This window comes from Scyliorhinus torazame, chromosome 5, assembly GCF_047496885.1.
Source record: "Scyliorhinus torazame isolate Kashiwa2021f chromosome 5, sScyTor2.1, whole genome shotgun sequence".
NCBI lineage: Eukaryota > Metazoa > Chordata > Chondrichthyes > Carcharhiniformes > Scyliorhinidae > Scyliorhinus > Scyliorhinus torazame.
In genome coordinates, this window is record NC_092711.1 from 144,749,149 (window position 1) to 144,770,904 (window position 21,756).

Consider the following 21,756-nt stretch of genomic DNA (forward strand, 5'->3'; position numbering starts at 1 on the left):
GTATTAGCTATGCGGAGAGGTTGGATAAATTCTGATTGTTTTCACTAGAGCGACGGAGTTGAGGGACGACCTGATAAAAGAGTGGCATGGACAGAGTGGATAGTCCGAAGCTTTTTCCCCGGTTGTAAAAGTCAATTACCAGGTTGAAGGTGTGAGGGGCAAAGTTTAGAGGAGACATGCGAGGGAAGGTTTTTACACAGAGGGTGGTGAGTGCCTGGAACTCGCTGCCGGAGGTGGTTGTGGAAGCAGGTACGATAGTGACGTTTAAGAGGCATCTTGACAAATACATGAATCGGATGGAAATAGACGGATACAGATGGAAGCACAGAAGGTTTTAGTTTGGATAGACATCATGATCAGAGCAGACTTGGTGGGCCCAAGGGCCTGTCCCTTTGCTGTACTGTCCTTTGTTCTTTGTATGTCGATAAACAATAGACAGGCAACTGCTCGCATTTTATTTACATAAAATATAGATTTCTTTAAGAAACAAAAATTAAACAGCAAAATGAAGCTATCGTGGCGAACAAGGAAAGTTAAAGATTCCATTAGATCAATGGAGGAGACTCATGAAGTGGCCCAAATAGTAGTGAGCCTGAGGATTGAGAACTTGTTTTAGAATTCAGCAAAGGACCAAGAAACTGATGGAAGAGAAAATAGAATATGAGAGCAAACTGGGGAGAACTGCAAAAGCTCCTATAGGAATGTGAAAAGGAAAAGATTGGCAAAGACCAATGTGGGTCCATTCCAGGCAGAGACAGGAGAGTTTATAATGGGGAATAAGGAAATGGCAGAGAAACTAAACAGTGTGTGTTTGTCTTCATGGAGGAATTTTACAGAAATTGTCCCAAAAACATTAGAGAACCAAGGGACTAGTGAGCAGAGATTAGTATTAGTGAAAAAGCAGTACTGGAGAAATTAATGTGGTTGAAAATTAATAAATCCCCCAAAGCTGATGCTCTCCATCCCAGAGTGTTGAAAGAGGCGGCTGTAGAGATAGTGGATACATTGGTGATCATCTTTCAAAATTCTATAAATTCTGGAATGATTCCTGCAGAATGGAAGGTGGTAAATGTAACCCTACTATTTAAGGAGAGAGAGAAAACAGGGAACCACAGACCCATTAGCCTGACATCAGTAGGAGGGAAAATGCTACAATTTATTATAAAGGATGTGATAACATACAAATTAGGAGCAGGAGTAGGCCACTCGGCCCCTCGAGCCAGCTCCACCATTCAAAAGGTTCATGGCTGATCTGATTGTATCTTGGGAGATAGTAATATTCTTTATTATAATCACCTTTATTATTGTCACAAGTAGGCTTACATTAACACTGCAATGAAATTACTGTGAAAATCCCCTAGTCGCCACACTCCGGTACCTGTTCGGGTATACAGAGGGAGAATTCAGAATGTCCAATTCACCTAACAAGCACGTCTTTTGGGGCTTGTGGGAGGAAACCCACACTGTTTTGGGGAGAACGTGGAGACTGCACAGACAGTGACCCAAGCCGGGAATTGAATCCAGATCCCTGGAGCTGTGAAGCAACAGCACTAACCACTGTGCCTCCATGCCGCTGTGTCAGTTATGGGGAACAAGGAAATGGCAGAGGAGTTAAACAGATATTTTGCAAAAGTCTTTACGGTGGAAGATACTTAAAATATCCCATTAATACTAAAGAATATGGAGGGAGCAATTAAATACCATCATTGGAGAAGTTGTATTTGACAAACTAATGGGGATAAGATAAGTCCCCTGGATGGCTGCATCCTAGGATCCTAAAATAAATGGCTGCAGGGATAGTGGATGCATTGATTGTAATTTTCCAAAAATCCTTGGATTCTGGAGAAGTACCAGAGGACTGGAAAACTGCCAATGTGACAACCCCCCCCGATTCAGAATGGGAGGGAGGAAAACAACGAGACACTATAGGACGATTAGCCTAACATTTATTGTTGAAAAAAATGTTGGAATCAATTATTAGGAAATAATAGCAGCACATTGAGAAAATCATAATCTAATCAAGCAGAGTCAGCATGGCTTTGTGAAAGGGAAACCGTGTCTGACTAATTTATCAGAGTGTTTCGAGGAAGTCTCAACCAGAGTGGATAGAGGGGGACCAGTAGATGTGTTGTATTTAAACTTCCAGAAGGCCAATATCATTTAGGACCTTTCCCATCCCTTGTGGATCTGTACATAGATGACCTAGTGTATCCTTAAGAGGCTCTACCCTCTCCCTAGTCACTCTTTTACCCTCTATGTATCTGTAAAAGCTCTTTGGATTTTCCTTTGCCTCATCTGCCAAGACAATCTCATGTCCCCTTTTTACTCTCCTGATCTCTACCTTAACTCTACTCCGACAAACACTGCACTCTTCAAGGGATCCACTTGATCCCAGCTGCGTATGCATGCCATATGGCTCCTTTTTGACCACAGCCTCAATATCCCGAGTCATCCAAGGTTCCCTCCTCTACCAGCCTGAGAGGAATGTGCTCACCCTGAACCCTAGTTAACACCTTTTTGAAAGACTCCCACTTGCCAGCTGTCCCCTTGCCTGCAAATAGCTGATCAATAATTTTGCAATAAAATTAGAAGGGCACTGCAGGGCTACAGAATTGGACAAATGTGAGACTGACAGAATTGCTCGACAGAGAGTTGGCATCGACTCGAGTTGCTGACTAACTCATTCTGTGCTGCAATGCTCTGAGGCTGGAAATATATAACAAAACAACAGTACTATATTACAAGACTGGAAATAAATGTACTTTATAACAGAACCATAAATAATACATATATGGCGACTAGGGGCTTCTCAAAGTAACTTCAATGTAAGCCTCCTTGTGACAATAAAGATTATTATCATTAATATGTACCATATAACAACATGAGACATATCTCTGTCTGATATTAATTTACTGTCCCCTTAAATGTCAGCCATCTCCTGGGGAAACCAGCCCTTTAATTGTGAACATTCGGAAAGAGACCATCCTTTTAGCCAGACAAATAAATATGTCAAGCTGAGGGAGCAAAGGATGCCAATATCTTTAAGAGAGAGAGAGACCTGGGCCGACCTTTCCAGAGTCTGCACCCTCCCTGGATTCACTTCCTTTCCCTTCAGTTGCTGTAAGTGACCAATTGAAGGTCAGAATGAGAAAAGAAATGGAAAGGGAGAGAAAAGAAAGTGTTTTACTCCTAGATGTTGGAGACAGGAGGACGTTTCAGTCGATGTGAAGCTCAGTCTTCATTCACACAACGTCTGCGCTCTGACTGTCCTGGTCCTCCAACTCTTCCCCCACACATGCGCAAGCTCCCCTCACCCTTGGGCGTGCACAGTTGCGGGCCGCACGTTTGCACGGCGGATAGAGTGGTTTCCGCAGCGCGGGGCATTATGGGGGCTTCGGCCGCCATTACTCATTCGGAGCCCAGTCTCCAAACTCCTTGGACTTGGGACTTTGGGGGGGGGGGGGGGTAGTCACTGGATTGGATTATGACGCCCCCCCTTAGTAAAACAGTTTGTTAACTTCAGGTGTAAAGATTTAGACACCTGGGTGACATATTGGGGAGAGCAACAGGTGAGAGTGAAACTGAACCCGAGAGTCAGCACCTTCCAGGAGGAGAATTGGGGAAAAAGCAGGAAGTACTTCTGCACTGTATGTTGTATGTTCTATGGGGATAGTGGGATTAATTAGTGTTGAAATCAATTGGGAGGAGGGAGTGTGTGGGGGATAGAGATTTATAGTTTCGGAAGAAGGATTTCTGTGACAACAAGAATTATCAATTCTGAATTTCTATCCTATAATTACAGTGATGACTTGATGATGTCAATCCTATTACGCCCATTAAAGTCTCTATCAGGTCAGTCTTCAACCTTCTCTTTTCCAGAGAAAATATTACCAGCCTGTTCAACATATCCTGTAACTTAATCCCTCTCAGTTCTGGTATCATCCCTGTGAAACTTTCTAGAGATGCAGGTAGGGCAGTGGATGTTGTCTATATGGACTTCAGTAAGGCATTTGACAAGGTCCCTCATGGCAGACTGGTACAAAAGGTGAAGTCACACGGGATCAGGGGTGAGCTGGCAAGATGGATACAGAACTGGCTAGGTCATAGAAGGCAGAGAGTAGCAATGGAAGGGTGCTTTTCTGATTGGAGGGCTGTGACTCGTGGTGTTCCCCAGGGAACCGTGCTAGGACCTTTGCTGTTCATAGTATATATAAATGAATTGGAGGAAAATGTAACTGGTCTGATTAGTAAGTTTGCGGATGACGCAAAGGTTGGTGGAATTGCGGATAGCAGTGAGGACAGTCGGAGGATACAGCAGGATTTAGATCATTTGGAGACTTGGGCGGAAAGATGGCAGATGGAGTTTAAACCGGACAAATGTGAGGTTTTGCATTTTCGAAGGTCTAATGCAAGTAGAGAATATACAGTGAATGGTAGAACCCTCAAGAGTATTGACGGTCAGAGAGATCTAGGTGTACAGGTCCACAGATCACTGAAAGGGGCAACACAGGTGGAGAAGGTAGTCAAGAAGGCATACGGAATGCTTGACTTCATTGGCCGGGCATTGAGTATAAATATTGGCAAGTCATGTTGCACCTGTATAGAATCTTAGTTCGTCCACAATTGGAGTATAGTGTTCAATTCTGGTCGCCACACTACCAGAAGGATGTGGAGGCTTTCGAGAGGGTGCAGACGAGATTTACCAGGATGTTGCCTGATATGGAGAGCATTAGCTATGAGGAGAGGTTGAATAAACTCGGTTTGTTCTCACTGGAATGACGGAGATTGAGGGGCGACCTGATAGAAGTCTACAAAATTATGAGGGGCATAAACAGGGTGGATAGTCAAATACTTTTTCCAGGGTAGAGGGGTCAGTCACTAGGGGGCATAGGTTTAAGGTGCGAGGGGCAAAGTTTAGAGGAGATGTACGAGGCAAGCTTTTTTACACAGAGGGTAGTGGGTGCCTGGAACTCACGACCGGAGGAGCTGGTGGAAGCAGGGACAATAGAGACGTTTAAGGGGCATCTTGACAAATACATGAATAGGATGGGAATAGAGGGACACGGACCCCGGAAGTGCAAAAGATTTTAGTTTAGACGGGCAGCATGGTCGGCACAGGCTTGGAGGGCCGAAGGGCCTGTTCCTGTGCTGTACTTCTCTTTGTTCTTTGTTGTCTTTCCGTTTGAACGAGCAGATAATTAATATTTGGGCTTAGTATAATTTAGTTACAGGTGCCTAATTGCTCTATTCTAAATTGACTCTCCTAAAGGTTTAGTTAGGAAAAGCCTTAAACATCTGGCAAGACAGAACTGTGAAATATCAAATACTATCAATGCTTTAGTTCAAGTGACTTCACCATCTGAGAAGACAGCTAACAATATCAATGTTTATTTAAAAAACATGAACGACTTTCACCCCTTCAATCTTTTTTTAAACATGTTTTTCAGTGGGTTTTTGAACAAAGTATATTTACTGTTATGTACACAGAATAAAATATACATATATATATATATATATATATATATAGAAGAGCACACACAAACAAAAAATAATAAAATAAAATAGCTGGTAGGGTATTATGCACTAGCTCAACAACAGCAACTCTGTACAATTGGCAATATTATTTTTAACACATAAGTAGGCATCTGTTTGTGGGGGAGGGGGCAACTGGGGAGGTACATATACATTTGGGTGCCAGAGAAACAATTACAGAGGGCAATACTCGAATGGATCTGGTGTTGTTCACCCCTTCAATTGACCGACCACCCCAGGTAGGGGTGTGAAACAGCGATTTCCCAAAATCCTGCCACAGGAGCACTGAGTATCTCCATGACTAGAGTCCAACTTGCAACGCCCAAGATTACTCACAAATCCCACGTTTACCTCTTGAATTAACATTCCCTGATCTGAATAAGACCTGTTGTAATCAGACAATTGGTTATTGTTTTTATTGGGTTAATTTTATTGGATTTAACCATTTATGTAAATTGCTCCTTGGAGCAGAACAATGGGACTGTTCAGGATCTTTCTATTATCCGGAAGGTAGGGAGGTGGAGGTAGTGGTCGCAATGGACGCAGAGAAGGCTTTTGAATCGGGTAGAATGGGAATATCTGTGGGAGGTACTGGGACGGTTTGAATTTAGGCGGGGCTTTATTGACTGGGTCAGGTTGCTGTATGAGGCTCCTGTGGCAGGTGTACGGACGAATAGGACAACATTGGACTACTTTAGACTGCACCGGGGGACGAGACACGGATACCCCTTCTCCCCACTGTTGTTCGCACTAGCTATTAGAGCCACTGGCAATTGCTCTGAGAGCTTCAAGGGGCTGGAGAGGGGGGGGGGGGGGGAGTGGAGCACAGGGTCTCACTTTATGCAGATGACCTGCTTCTGTATGTATCGGACCCAATAGAGGGGATGGAAGAAATCATGAGGATTCTCGGGGAATTTGGCTGGTTTTCGGGGTATAAGCTAAATGTGGTGAAAAGTGAGATGTTTGCGGTCCGGGCGAGGGGACAGGAACGGTGATTGGGGGAGCTACCGTTTAGATTAGTGGGGAAATGCTTTAGGTATCTAGGCATCCATGTGGCGCGGGAATGGGAATGGCTGCATAAATTAAATCTGGCCCGACTAGTAGACCAAATGAAGGACGATTCTCGGAGATGGGACGCGCTTCCGTTGTCACTGGCTGGGAGGGTGCAGATGGTGAAGATGATGGTCCTCCCGAGATTTCTGTTTGTATTTCAGTGTCTCCCCATTTTTGTTCCGAGGTCCTTTTTTAAACGGGTTAACAAAGTGATCACTGGCTTTATTTGGGCGGGCAATACCCCACGAGTAAGGAAGGTAATGCTTGAGCGGAGTTGGGGAAATGGCGGGCTGGCGCTGCCAAATTTCAGTAACTATTACTGGGTGGTGAATATAGCCATGATCAGGAAGTGGGTGGGGGGGGGGGGGGGGGGGGAGGTCGGCATAGCAGCGTATGGAGGCGGCTTCATGCAAGGGCACCAGTTTAGGTGTATTGGTAACTGCGCCTCTGCTGTTCCCGCCGGCACAGTACTTCACCAGCCCCGTGGTGGTGGCAGCCCTGAGAGTCTGGGGGCAATGGAGGAGACATGGGAGCAGATGGAGCATTGGTCTGGTTCTCAATCTGTAATAGTCACCGGTTTGCCCCGGGAAGTATGGATATGAGGTTCCGGGCATGCCAGAGAGCAGGGATTGAGAGGATGGGGGATATGTTTATAGAGGGGAGCGTTCCGAATATGAGGGCGCTGGAGGAGAAGTTTGGGTTGGCGAGGGGAAACAAATTCAGGTACCTGTAGGTGCGGGACTTCCTACGTAGACAGGTGTCAACCTTCCCGCTCCTACGACCAAGGGAGATTCAGGACAGGGTAGTTTCCAGAGGGTGGGTGGGAGAGGGGAGTGTCTCCGACATTTATAAGGAACTTATGGGGTCAGAGGAGACGCAGACCGAGGAGCTGAAGCGCAAGTGGGAGGAGGAACTGGGAGGAGAGATAGAGGATGGTCTGTGGGCAGACGCTTTGAGCAGAGTCAATGTGCCAGGCTCAGCCTGATTACAATTCAAGGTCGTTCATCAGGCTCACATGACAGGGGCCTGGATGAGCAGATTCTCTGGGGTGGAATACAAGTGTGCAAAGTGTGCGGGAGGACCAGCGAACCATGTCCACATGTTTTGGGCATGTCCGAAGCTTCGGGGATTTTGGCTGGGGTTTGCAGATGTCATGTCCACGGTGTTAAAAACAAGGGTGGCACCGAGTTCAGAGGTGGCGATTTCCGGGGTGTCAGAAGATCCGGGAATCAGGAGAAAGAGGCAAACGTTCGGGCCTTTGCTGCCCTAGTAGCCCGGAGACAGATACTATTAGCATGGAGGGACTCCAAGCCCCCAAAGTCGGAGACCTGGCTAGCGGACATGGCTAGCTTTCTCTGTTTGGAGAAAATCAAGTTCGCCTTGAGAGGGTCAATGTTAGGGTTCGCCCGGAGGTGGCAACCATTCGTCGATTTCTTTGCGGAAAATTAATCGTCAGCAGGAGGTGGGGTTAGGTTAGTTTAGAGTAGGGGGTTAATAAAGGTGGGACCTGTAAAGGAGGGAGACATCTTTTGCACTATGTTTATAGATTCATGTACATTGTTTATTTTGTTGTTGTTGTAAGACCAGAACTACCTCAATAAAATGTTTATTATATAAAAAAGGGTCTACAAGACACATGTTCAGGTAGAACAGGAAACTGAGGAGATTAATAATAACATCAAGCAGACAAAGGAGACAACTTGGTCGGACAATATTTGGGATTGGGCCTCTAATATGGACATACACCCTTGGATACAGGTCACATTGCATTTTGTTATTGCTGTTGTTCTTGTAACTATACATCAAGCTTCAATGATAATTATGTTTAAGAGATGGAAAAAGGCAAATGGAAGAGAGATTCAATGTGGAATAGGTAATGAGACGTAGGGATTTGTTTCTAAATATAAAAATACATAATTAAACAAGCTTTTAATAACTGTAACTAAGTATGTAATTGAATACGTTTTGAATAATGTAAAGAAATGATGTATCTTGGACTCACACTGGGAAATACAGTTGCCCAAACTAGTGGCCCCATACGTTTATATTTATGGGATCAAAGGGGGAAATGTGATACTGGGAACAGGTTGACAAGGAAGAAAAACACACATAGGCCAAAAAATAGGAACTGCCAAATAAGGCCCTGGCTAAATTCGATACTGGACATCTGCCAGAGCACCCAGGTCAGTACAGAAATTCATTACACTATATGGAACTTTGTGATTCCCACTTACAGTAGTTAACAGTTTTACACAAAGGGCAAAAAAAACATATTATGAATACCTAATTAACTACGAGGCAGAAGTAATCAACTTAACAGCATGCAAATGATATCAGACTCCATAATGGACTAATAGCTGGTCAGCCAAGAGTGTTTCAGAGGACAATGGATCTTGTTTGAATCACCCTGGGTGAACAGGAGTATCCTGTTTATTCCTATTTCTGAGTTTAAGTCTGGATGGGACAATAGAACTCAGGCCAGTTATGGGTGTGTACTTACAACTCAGTGCTAGCAGAACTGGTATAGAAGAAGGAACATTGAAACCTGTCGCGAGTGACAACCTGGGAATCTCCCAGGCACAACTATCACAAGAAGAAGGGGCCCTGGGCTCTGAGCTCAGAGAAGAAGGTATCCACATCGAGTGATCTTGGCCTGGCCAGCTTACTTCACGAAGTGCGGGTAATACCTGGAGCTCAGATGTGAGTCTGAGTCATATTCAGTGTGAGTGCTGTTGAAGATTGTAATGCCCAAATAAAACAGAAGAACAGCAAAACAATCAGAGAATTGTGAATAAAATTGGGTGAACCCATGAATCTGTTTTGTCCTTTGTTCGTCTCATAAGTAAGGATAACTGGGTAAAATATTTAATAATAAACTGGTCAAAGTATCTGATAATTCACCGGACAACAAATGGAAAAGTGACAAATTTTAGATCTACCTGTAGTTTAAAAAAATATATATATATTTGTATTGAGGCATTTATATTAGAATTGTAACAATTTTAACAAGATAATAAAATAACAAAATGAACAACACACACCCAACCAACAAAGCCCTAGTCGACATGGTTTACATCAACGACACCCAAATCCCAGTTCCCCCTAACCTCCCCCACCTTTCCCCCCCCCCCCCCCCCCCCCGCCCCTGCCCCTCCCACTGCTGACAGCTTAATTTTTCCCAGAGAAGTCGATAATCTGCCCTCTGGGCAGATCTACCTGTAGTGGTAGGAAATCATTATTTACTCTCCAGGATAAAATAAATGTCCTTCATCCGATTTTAGGGATCATTTCAGTGGAAATGTGCTCTCCCAGGCTCAAAGAGCATCAGCCCACTGGAAGAAAATTGAGGGAAGGACCAGTCCAACAAAAAGAAACCCTCCGACTTCATCAACTTTCAAAATGAACATCGTTCAGTCCTGGTTGTGATTAACAGCAGAATCCAACCCCCATCATCACTTGTGAATTCGTTGGTGCCTCAGCAGGTGAGATGACTGAGTGAATAGCTTCCCACACTCGGAGCAGGTGAACGGCCTCTCCCGAGTGTCAACTCGCTGGTGGGTCCGCAGGTTAGATGGATCATTAACTTCCTTCCCACATTCCGAGCAGATGAACGGCTTCTCCTCAGTGTGAACTCGCTGGTGTGTCTGCAAGTGAGATAACTGACTGAATCCCTTCTCACATAGAGAGCAGGTGTATGGCCTCTCTCCAGTATGAACTCTGTGGTGTATCTGTAAGTGAGATAACTGACTGAAGCCCTTTCCACACAGAGAGCAGGGGTATGGTTTATCTCCAGAGTGAACCCGTTGATGTGTCAGCAGGCCAGATAAAGCTATAAATTCCTTCCCACACTCAGTGCAGGAGAATGGCCTCTCTCCAGTGTGAACTCGCTGGTGTCTCACTAGGTGGGATGAATGAATGAATCCCTTCCCACACACAAAGCAAGTGAACGGCCTCTCCCCAGTGTGACTGTGTCGATGAATTTCAAGATGAGATGGGGATATGAATCCATTCCCACAGTCTCCACATTTCCAAGGTTTCTCCAAGGTGCAAACGTTCTTGTGTCACTCAAATTCCAAGATGAGCTCAAGGCCAGACAAACACAGAACACGTGTGCTGTCTCTCCCTGCTGTGAATGGTGTGACGTTTTTCAGGCTGTGTAACTGGTTAAATTCTTTGCACAGTCAGTGCACAGGAACACTCTTACTCAAGTATCACAATGTCATTAAGAGAGAACCAACCTTTCCAGAGACCTGCCCTATTGAAGTCACCAATGTCTGACCAGAGTGAGAAAATAAATGGAAAGGGGGAGACATTGATTTGCTCCCAGATGTTGCCCAGAAGAGGGAGCTTTAATCTGAAACTCATTGCCCAACCTCCGCATTGGACGTCACAATCTAGCCCTGCCTGAATCAGCCTATTGGAATCATGCTGCTCCTTGATGACGTCTCTGGGTTCCAATGCGCAGGCCCAGCGTGGCTGAGCCCCCGCCCCCGCGCGCCCCCGCCCCCGCCGCCCGCCAGCCAATGTTCCGCTCCCCTGACACCTCGCAAAACAAGGTTTCCAGGCAACCGGGTGACGGCTCCGGCCACAGCGAGAAGCCGCTCGATGATTTCCCATTCCCATCGGCCGAGGACTGCGCATGTCCAAGGAAAGGGGAAGTTGCGGAGGCGAGCTCGCCCTTGACATTCCTACTGAGGTATTGACCAATGGCAAGAGTCAGAGCACCGGAAGGACTTTTGACCTCCAGCCAATCAGAACGAGATTGAGCTTCACACAGACTGAAATCGCCTCCTGTCTCCAACATTTGTGAGTAACACACTTTCTTTTCTCCCCCTTTCCATTTCTTTTCTCCCCCTTTCCATTTCTTTTCTCATTCTGACCTTCAATTGGTCACTTGCAGCAACTGAAGGGGAAGGAAGTGAATCCAGGGATGGTGCAGACTCTGGAAAGGTTGGTCCAGGTCTCTCTCTCTCTCTCTCTCTTAAAGACCTTTGCTCCCTCAGCTTAACACATTTATTTGTCCGGCTAAAAAGGATGGTCTCTTTCCTAATGTTCACAATTAAAGGGCTGACATTTAAGGGGGACAGTAAATTCATATCGGAAGAGATATGTCTAGTGTTATATGATACAGATTCGATAGATTATTGATGGTTCTGTAATTAAGGATATTTATTATTATTTTTAGTCTTGTAATATTCTACTGTAGCTACATTATATATTTCCAGGCGTCGATTCATTGTGGCACAGGCAGGGTCCATCCAGTAACCAGAGCCTATGCCGAATTTGGGTACAACAATCCAGTCAGTTCCATTCCCCACTATAGCCCCGTTCTCCTGCAAGATTAATTGCAGTTTGAAATTATTCTTATTCACCGCCACCACTGGCGTACAAAGTGATTTTTAGATTTTGCCCACTCAATGTCTAAATAAAGTTCTTCCTCACACCCGCACTATATCTCTAATTAGGATATACAGTCCTGTATCTCAAAATCTGTTGTGCAGCTCATGATGTACATAGAAATATATCTGTATTGGATTGGATTGGATTTGTTTATTGTCACGTGTACCGAGGTACAGTGAAAAGTATTTTTCTGCGAGCAGCTCAACAGATCATTAAATACATGGGAAGAAAAGAAAATACATAATAGGGCAACACAACATATAACGTAAAGCCTATATTAAGATTTTTGTGTGTCTGTCTCCAGGCTATGAATCACTCCTTTAGGAGGATTGGGAGGGTGTATATTAGATGTAACAGAATGAGAATGGAGGGAGAGTGTGTTGGATGGAGATTTACTTTTGGGGAATGAGAGGACTGAATGTTCCACAAAAACTAGAATTGCCTGTTCTAAATTTCTATCCTCTACTCACAGTGATGAATTTTGTAAACTCCTTTTGCAGGATATCAGAAGGAGAGAATTTTCAGACAGGAAATGGAGACCAAAATTTTTCATCAAGATCTGAAAGAGTCACGCAACTCATCAGGAATGTTTGTCTGATTCAGAAGTTTTTGAACATCAGTGTGACTGGGAAAGTACCGAGACACACACACCCGAGTGTGAGAATTCCAGCTTTAAGCAGTTACACAGCTTGAAAAAACCATTACCCTTTGGAGCAGGGAAAGACCGTCCACAAGTTCTGTGTGTGGACACTTCAGTTAATTGTTGAACATGGAGAGCCACAAGAACACCTGCACCATGGGGAAACCATGGAAATGTGGGGAATGTGGGAAGAGATTCATATCACCATCAAAGCTGGAAATTCATCGACGCAGTCACACTGGGGAGAGGCCATTCACCTGTGCTGTGTGTGGGAAGGGATTCACAAATTCATCCCACCTTCTGACACACCGGCGAGTTCACACGAGTGACAGACCATTCAACTGCTCTGAGTGTGAGGCGAGATTCAGTCGGTCATCCCACCTGCTGAGACACCAGCGCACTCACACTGAGGATAGGCCGTTCAACTGCACTGAGTGTGGGAAGGGATTCAAACATTCATCCACCCTGCAGAAACATCAGCGAGTTCATACTGGGGAGCGTCCGTTCATCTGCTCTGAGTGTGGGAAGGAATTTGCTCAGTTATCCAACCTGCTGACGCACCAGCGAGTTCACACTGGGGAGAGACAATTCAGCTGCTCTCATTGCACAAAGAGTTTTAGATGGTCATCCAACCTGCTGGAACACCAGCGAGTTCACACCGGAGAGAGGCCATTCACCTGCACTGAGTGTGGGAAGGGATTTATTCAGCTGACCAAACTGCAAATGCATCAACGAATTCACACTGGGGAGAGGCCATTCACCTGTTCTGAATGTGGGACGGGATTTAGAGATTCTTCCGCGTTGGTGAGACACCAGCGAATTCACAGTGGGGAGAGGCCGTTCTCCTGCTCAGTGTGTGACAAGAGATTCAGTCATTTATCCAGCCTCTTGAGACACCAGCGAGTTCATACTGGGGAGAGGCCGTTCTCCTGCTCTGAATGTGGGAAGGGATTCAGGGATTCATCCAACCTGCGGATACACCAGCGAATTCACACCGGGCAGAGATTGTTCACCTGTTTTAAGTGTGGTAAGGGATTTGCTCGGTCATCCCACCTGCTGAGACATCGGTGTTAAACTCAGATGGAACCTCTGTGATAAGAACTAGAAAGCAAGTCTTCTTCAACTCCAATTTTATTGTGTTCTACAATCACTTCTCCTCCACCTGTATCCCCTTTACACATATTTGCAATCTCTCAAACAATGTGGTCGATTAAGCAACTAAATTTAAGCACTGGGGAACATTAACTCTTTCCTAACAGATTTGCAAATAATAATTTCTAAGTTTGATGTAAATTACCACAACAAATTATACAAATGTATCTATTTTCGTTTTGACAATAAATGCACCCTATTCCTTGTTCTTAAAACATTTTTTTTTAATATCCACCCTCACATTCTCTTCCTTAAGGGAAAAGACTCCCCTCTTTAACAATTTCTAATAACTTCTTCAAACTTGCCCCTTTTCATGTCAGACAGTCAGATAAATGGAACTGCTATCAACATCACTTGATCTTGTCAATCTCCCTGTTCTCGAGCATCTGTTTTAGGATCGCTATGTTAATCTGCAGTCTCTTTTCATTGAAGCTTTTTGCAGAGAGGACATTCTCCCAAAGGGACATATTGTCTATGTGACACTCTATATCTATTGTCTATGTGACACTCTATATGTATTGTCTATGTGACATTCTATATGTATTGTTCCCATAATGTCCTGTTCCATTGAAAATGTTTGCCAGGATCTTGGATATAAAAAATGCCATATCTACTGCCTCCACAAAGACAAGTGTCTCTGCTGCCAATGTACTTTTTACCACTCTTCTTATCATTTTAGTTTCCCGTGTCAAAGGGCAACATTCACCTTTCTCCCCCTGGAGGAAAACTATAAATCCTCCTGCACTCGAAAAGCCATCACAGAGATTAGCATAAGATGTGTCCCTGTAAACAATCAGTTTCCATTGTCTAATCTTACTTAAAGATGGGAATTTCAAAACACAATTCTCCAATTTTAATTTTGCCAAAGTTTTGTTTGCTGCAATAGTTTCTTCAATTTTAGGATCGTTCATTTCAGTGCTTAGCCTCTAAAACACCAAAGCTGCCGTCCGGTCTTGTTTGTCCACAATTATTTTCTTTTCTTTACTGTGTAGAATTATTGACTGACCCTACTTAGTTGCCAAGTTGACAAAGTGTGAATGAAAATGTTCTTTTCTTTATCCCTCACCAGAAGGTCCACGGCTACAACTTCATTAAAATCTTTCACTGAGGGCATACTCTCTATGGGTTGGGATGGCGTTCTTCTATATTTCTTACATATATCACATCTAGCGTTTATCTGTTCTTTATTCCGATACCTTCCCCTCCACCACTCCCGCTTTTGACACTCCCTTATCCTGTAGCCCCTGGGGCGGTGGGTACGGAAAGGTTGAAACCTGCCTCCGCACAAAGTCCCTCACCTACAAGTAGCCAAACCAATTCCCAGCAGGCAGTTCAAACTCCTCCTCCAACTCTCCCAAACACGGAAAGCCACCATCTATAAACAAATCCTCAAAATCGCTCCATCCCCGCCCGCTGCCACCCCCAAAACCCCCATCCAGCCCCCCTGGAGCAAACCAGTGGTTACCACATATCGGTGCCCACACTGACGCCCCCTCCAGCCCCATGTGCTGCCGCCATTGTCCCCACACCCTCAGGGCTTATGGAGTACCTGGTCGGTGAGAACGGCAAAGGTGCCGTTAACAGTGCCCCTAAACATGAGTCCTTACACAAGGCTGCCTCCACCCGCTCCCACACGACCCCCTCTCCCACTACCCATTTCCTCCCGTCCTTCACTTTCCCGATCTCTCTCGCTGCCTTCTGCTTCCTCAGCTGGTGCGCCAGCATCCTGCTCGCTTTCTCCCCATATTCATGAACCGTCCCTCTCGCCCTTCTCAGCTGCCCCACCCGCCTTCCCCGTGGCTAACAATCCGATCTCCATCTGCAGCTTCTGCCGCTCCTTCAACAGCCCCGCCTCCGGGGCCTCCGAATACCTCCTGTCCACCTGCAGGATCACCTCCACTAGCCTTTCCATCTCCAGCCACACTGCCTTCCCCCTGTGCGCCCGTATCTAGATAAACTCCCCCTTCACTACTGCCTTCAATGCTTCCCGCAAAGTGGCCGCGAGACCTCCCCTGTGTCGTTTCGCTCCACAAACCCCCTAATGGCCTCCCTCACCCACTCACAAACCTCCTCGTCTGTCAAAAGCCCCACATCTAGCCTCCATTGTGGGCACTGGTCCCCTCCCTTATTCACCCGCAAGCCAACCCAATGCAGCGCATGATCCAATGCAACAATCGCTGCAATGCAACAATCGCTGACTACTCCACATCGACTCGCCCCACCAACAGGACCAAAAAGTCAATTCGGGAGTACACCCTGTGTACATGTGAAAAGAACAAAAATTCCTTTGCCCTCAGCCTACCAAACCTCCACAGATCCCCCCCCCCCCCCCATGTTCTCCAGAAACCCACTCCGCCGACACCCTCATAGACCCCGAACTCGACCGATCCAACCTTGGGTCCAAATCCCCCCCATTATCAACTGATCCGAGTCCAGATCAGGGATCTTCCCCAACACCCACCTCATAAACTCCACATCGTCATAGTTCGGAGCACAAATATTCACCAACACCAACAGCATCCCCTCCAATTTCCCATTCACCATCAGATACCTCCCCCCCAAAGTCAGCCTCTTCGAACGCCACCGTTTGTTAATCAAAATTGCCATAACCCTCGTCTTAGAATCTAATCCTGAATGGAATACCTGCCCTACCCACCCTTTCCTCAGCCTAGTCTGACCCCCAAACTTCATATGTGTCTCCTGTAACAGAGCTATGTCCGCCATTAGACTCTTTAAATGTGCAAACAAACTGGCCCTCTTGACCGGCCCATTCATATCTCTCACGTTCCATGTAATCAGGCCCACCTTCAGGCACCCACCATCATTGACCCCTCCCCTGTCAGCACTACCTCCCCCTCTCCCCCATCACAAAATAACAACACCAAACCCCATCAACACACTAACCACCTGCTCACCCCCCACTGTGCTTCCGTGAGCTAGTCCACCCAGCAAGTCTGGTAGCCCCCACCCATGGCACCTAGCATCTTACACCCCACTGATTCCCCTCCCCTCCGCTCAAACATCCTCCCAGTGCAAACTTAACAACACCCACCCAACACAAAGAAAAGAACAAGAACAGATTCCGAGCAATGGTCCCAAACACAATACAAAAACAAACAGAAAGCAAACATCTCCTCAAACATTCAGTGTCCCCCTTCTCCTGCCAGTTCATTGTCACTGACAAATTCCATCACCTCCTCCGGCATCCCAAAGTACAGCTCCCGACCCTTATAGATCACCCACAGGCGCGCCGGGTACAGCATACCGAAATTCACCCCCTTCTTTTTAAAAAAATATATTTATTAAGATTTTTAACACAATTTTTCACCCTTACAAACAAAACCTCCCCCCGCCCTGTAACAGAAAGAAAGAAAGCGCACATAGCAAGACATGAACATAGTAAAACGATATGTTACAGAGCTTTGTACATTGGATTCCTCCCGTACATGTCAGTTTTCCAGATCCTTCATGTATTTTCTTGCTCAAATACCCCCCAGACAGACCCCCCTTCCCCCTCCCTCCCCCCCCCCATGCAAGACATCCCCCCCCCTCCCCCCCACCCCCCCGCCTCACCCCTCCTGGGTTGCTGCTGCTGCTGACCGATCTTCATCTAACGCTCCGCGAGATAGTCTAGGAACGGTTGCCACCACCTGTAGAACGCCTGCGCAGACCCTCTCAAGGCAAACATTATCCTCTCCAACTTGATAAATCCTGCCATATCATTTATCCAGGCCTCCTTCCACATTAGCAAGATCCTTCGCCGGGCTACTAGGGACGCAAACGCCAGAATGCCGGCCTCTTTCGCCTCCTGCACTCCCGGTTCGTCCACTACTCCAAATAGTGCGAGCCCCCAGCTTGGCTTGACCCGGACTTTCACCACCTTAGATACTGTTCCCGCCACTCCCCTCCAGAACCCCTCCAGTGCCGGGCATGACCAAAACATATGGACATGGTTTGCCGGTCTTCCTGAGCACCTCCCACATCTGTCCTCCACCCCAAAGAACCTACTCAGCCTCGCCCCCGTCATGTGCACTCTATCAACCACCTTAAATTGTATTAGGCGCCTGGCACACGAGGAAGAGGAATTAACCCTACTTAGGGCATCAGCCCATAGCCCCTCCTCAATCTCCTCCCCCAGCTCCTCCTCCCATTTACCCTTCAGCTCCTCTACCAACGCCTCCCCCTCTTCTTTCCTCTCCTGGTATATCGCCGACACCTTGCCCTCTCCGACCCATACACCCGAGATCACCCTATCTTGAATCTCCTGTGCCGGGAGCAATGGGAATTCCCTCACCTGTCGCCTCACAAACGCCCTCACCTGCATGTATCTGAAAGCATTTCCCGGGGGTAGCCCAAACATCTCCTCCAGTGCCCCTAGGCTCGCAAACGTCCCATCAATGAACAGGTCCCCCATTCTTCTAATCCCTGCCCGATGCCAGCTCTGAAACCTCCTGTCCATCCTTCTTGGGACAAACCGATGGTTATCTCTGATCGGGGACCACACCGAGGCTCCCATTGCACCCCTGTGCCTTCTCCACTGGCCCCATATCTTTAGCGTTGCCGCCACCACCGGACTCGTGGTGTACCTTGTCGGCGAGAGCGGCAGCGGTGCCGTCACCAGCGCCCCCAGGCTCGTTCCTTTGCAGGACGCCATCTCCAACCTCTTCCATGCCGCCCCCTCTCCCTCCATCACCCACTGACGGATCATCGCCACATTTGCTGCCCAGTAGTAGCCACCCAGATTCGGCAGCGCCAACCCTCCTCGGTCCCTACTGCGCTCCAGAAACCCTCTCCTTACTCTCGGGGTCTTATTCGCCCACACAAATCCAATCATACTCCTGCCTACCCTCTTAAAAAAGGCCTTGGTGATTACAATTGGAAGGCACTGGAACACAAAAAGAAACCTCAGGAGGACCACCATTTTGACCGACTGCACTCTACCCGCTAGCAAGAGCGGCAACATGTCCCATCGTTTGAAGTCCTCCTTCATCTGCTCCACCAGCCTCGTCAGATTCAGTTTATGTAGGGCCCCCCAACTCCTAGCTATTTGGATCCCCAGGTACCGAAAGCTCCTTTCCGCCCTCCTCAGCGGTAGATCGTCTATCCCCCTTTCCTGGTCTCCTGACTGTACTACAAAAAGCTCACTCTTCCCTACATTAAGCTTATAGCCCGAAAAATCCCCAAACTCCCTTAGAGTCTGCATGACCTCCACCATCCCCTCCACTGAATCTGCCACATACAGCAACAGGTCGTCTGCATAAAGCGACACTCGATGCTCCTCTCCCCCTCGGACCACCCCCCTCCATTTCCTCGACTCCCTTAATGACATGGCCAAGGGTTCAATTGCTAATGCAAACAACAGGGGGGACAGGGGGCACCCCTGCCTCGTCCCACGATACAGCTGAAAATACTCCGACCTCCGCCGATTCGTAACCACACTCGCCACCGGGGCTCTGTAAAGGAGCTTAACCCAACTAATAAACCCTCCCTCGAACACAAACCTACGCAGCACTTCCCAGAGGTACTCCTACTCTACTCGGTCAAAGGCCTTCTCCGCGTCCATAGCTGCCACTATCTCCGCCTCTCCCTCCACCGATGGCATCATTATCACGTTTAGGAGCCTCCGCACATTGGTATTTAACTGCCTGCCCTTTACAAATCCTGTCTGGTCCTCGTGAATCACCCCGGGACACAGTCCTCGATCCTCGTAGCCAGCACTTTTGCCAGCAACTTAGCATCCACGTTGAGGAGCGAGATCGACCTGTACGACCCACATTGCAGTGGGTCCTTGTCCCGCTTCAGGATCAAAGAGATGGTGGCCTCCGACATTGTCGGGGGCAGGGTCCCTCCCTCCCTTGCCTCATTTAAAGTCCTCACTAGCAACGGGGCCAACAGGTCTACGTACTTCCTACAGAACTCAACCGGGAACCCGTCCGGTCCCGGGGCCTTCCCTGCCTGCATACTCCCCAGACCTTTGCTCAGCTCCTCCAACCCAATTGATGCCCCCAAACCAGCCGCCACCTGCTCCTCCACCCTCGGGAACCTCAGTTGGTCCAAGAATCGTCTCATCCCCTCTTCCCCCGCTGGGGGCTGGGATCTGTACAGCTCCTCATAGAAGGCCTTGAATGCCTTATTTACTTTTGTCGCACTCCGCACCGTAGCTCCCCTTCCATCCTTGACTCCACCTATTTCCCTCACTGCCATCCTCTTACGGAGCTGGTGTGCCAGCATCCGACTCGCCTTCTCCCCATACTCGTACGTTGCCCCCTGCGCTTTCCTCCACTGTGCCTCTGCCTTCCCTGTGGTCAACAGGTCAAACTCCATCTGGAGGCGCGCCTTTCCCTAAGTAATTCCTCTTCAGGGGCATCTGCGTATCTCCTGTCCACTCTTGAAATCTCCCCCACTAACCTCTCCCTTTCCATGCCCTCTATCTTCTCCCTATGAGCCCTGATGGAGATTAGCTCTCCCCTGATCACCGCCTTCAGCGCCTCCCATACCACCCCCACCCGCACCTCCCCGTTGTCGCTGGCCTCCAAGTACCTTTCAATACACCCCCTCACCCTCCCACACACCGCCTCATCTGCCAGCAGTCCCACATCCAACCGCCACAACGGGCGTTGGTCCCTCTCCTCTCCCAACTCCAGTTCCACCCAGTGCGGGGCGTGATCTGAAATGGCTATGGCCGAATACTCCGTTCCCTCCACTTTCGGGATCAGCGCCCTGCCCAGAACAAAAAAATCTATCCGGGAGTAGGCTTTGTGCACGTGGGAGAAAAAAGAAAATTCCCTGGCCTGCGGCCTGGCAAACCTCCACGGGTCCACTCCCCCCATCTGATCCATAAACCCCCTAAGCACCTTGGCCGCAGCCGGCCTCTTTACGGTCCTAGATCTGGAGCGAGCCAGTGCTGGGTCCAACACCGTATTAAAATCCCCACCCATTATCAAGCTTCCTACCTCCGGGTCCGGAATGCGCCCCAACATGCGCTTCATGAATCCGGCATCATCCCAGTTCGGGGTGTATACATTTACCAATACCACACACCTCCCATGCAACTTACCGCTCACCATCACGTATCGACCTCCATTGTCCACTATGATATTCTTGGCCTCAAATGACACCCGCTTCCCCACCAATATTGCCACCCCTCTGTTCCCCACCAATATTGCCACCCCTCTGTTCTTCGCATCCAGCCCCAAATGGAATACCTGTCCTACCCATCCCTTTCTTAACCTGACCTGATCCGCCACCTTCAAATGTGTCTCCTGGAGCATGACCACGTCTGCCTTCAGTCCCTTTAAGTGCGCGAACACTCGGGCCCTCTTTACCGGCCCATTCAGGCCCCTTGCATTCCACGTTATCAGCCGGAGGGGGCCACCCCCCCCCCCCCCCCGCCAGCTAGCCATCTCCTTTTCTAGGCCAGTCCCATGCCCGCGCCGCCATCACCCTCCAGTCCCCCAGATGGGCGACCCCCGCCCACCTCTTCTGTGTCCCATTCCCCTTCGGCCAGTGCAGCAGCAACCCTATTTCCCCCCCCCCTCCCCGCTAGACCCGTGTCTAGCTCTTTTGCTCCCCCCATAGCACTCCCGTAAGTCAGCTGACGCCTGCTGACCCCGGCTTCCCCCGCCGTCACATTGACCCCCCGTGTGGGAATCTCCCAATCAGTGTTCGCTCCTCCGTTCCCCCCCCCCCCCGTCTTTCCCTGGCGCGGGAAAAAGCCCGTGCTTTCCTAAGCCTGCCCCGCCCCCTCTGCCACAGCTCCTGTCGCGGCCTTGTCTCATTTCCCCCATCCCCGAGCCTCCTCTCCCTCCAGCACCAGCGCCCACCGTCTCGTACGGTCTACTCACCCGGTCCCTTTCCCCATCCCCATCCATCCCCCAGCCCGTAGAACATTTCCTGCGCGTGATTAACACCCCATGTGCAACAAACATCAAACACCCCCCCACCCTCACAAACCCTCAGTTTGAGTCCAACTTTTCAGT

At 48.0% G+C, this 21,756-nt stretch overlaps 1 protein-coding gene across 3 annotated transcripts; it reads left to right on the forward strand.

Annotated features, from left to right (window-relative positions):
- The first annotated feature begins 11,122 nt into the window (after window positions 1-11,122).
- On the forward strand, window positions 11,123-13,992 carry LOC140419991 (uncharacterized). 3 transcript variants are annotated; one of them, XM_072504028.1, is made up of 2 exons: window positions 11,123-11,391; window positions 12,486-13,992. In XM_072504028.1, the coding sequence occupies exon 2, from the start codon at window positions 12,755-12,757 to the stop codon at window positions 13,697-13,699; it is 945 nt and encodes a 314-aa protein (XP_072360129.1). In that variant the 5' UTR covers window positions 11,123-11,391; window positions 12,486-12,754; the 3' UTR covers window positions 13,700-13,992. The 3 variants fall into 3 exon arrangements, with proteins under 3 accessions (XP_072360129.1, XP_072360131.1, XP_072360130.1); XM_072504030.1 differs by having other exon boundaries at window positions 11,123-11,281; XM_072504029.1 differs by lacking the exon at window positions 11,123-11,391 and adding an exon at window positions 11,404-11,535.
- The last annotated feature ends 7,764 nt before the right edge of the window (window positions 13,993-21,756 follow it).

What these genes read in the sequence shown, in the direction of transcription:
- LOC140419991 (XM_072504028.1), top strand. Translation starts at nt 12,755, where the DNA reads ATGGAGAGCCACAAGAACACCTGCACCATGGGGAAACCATGGAAATGT.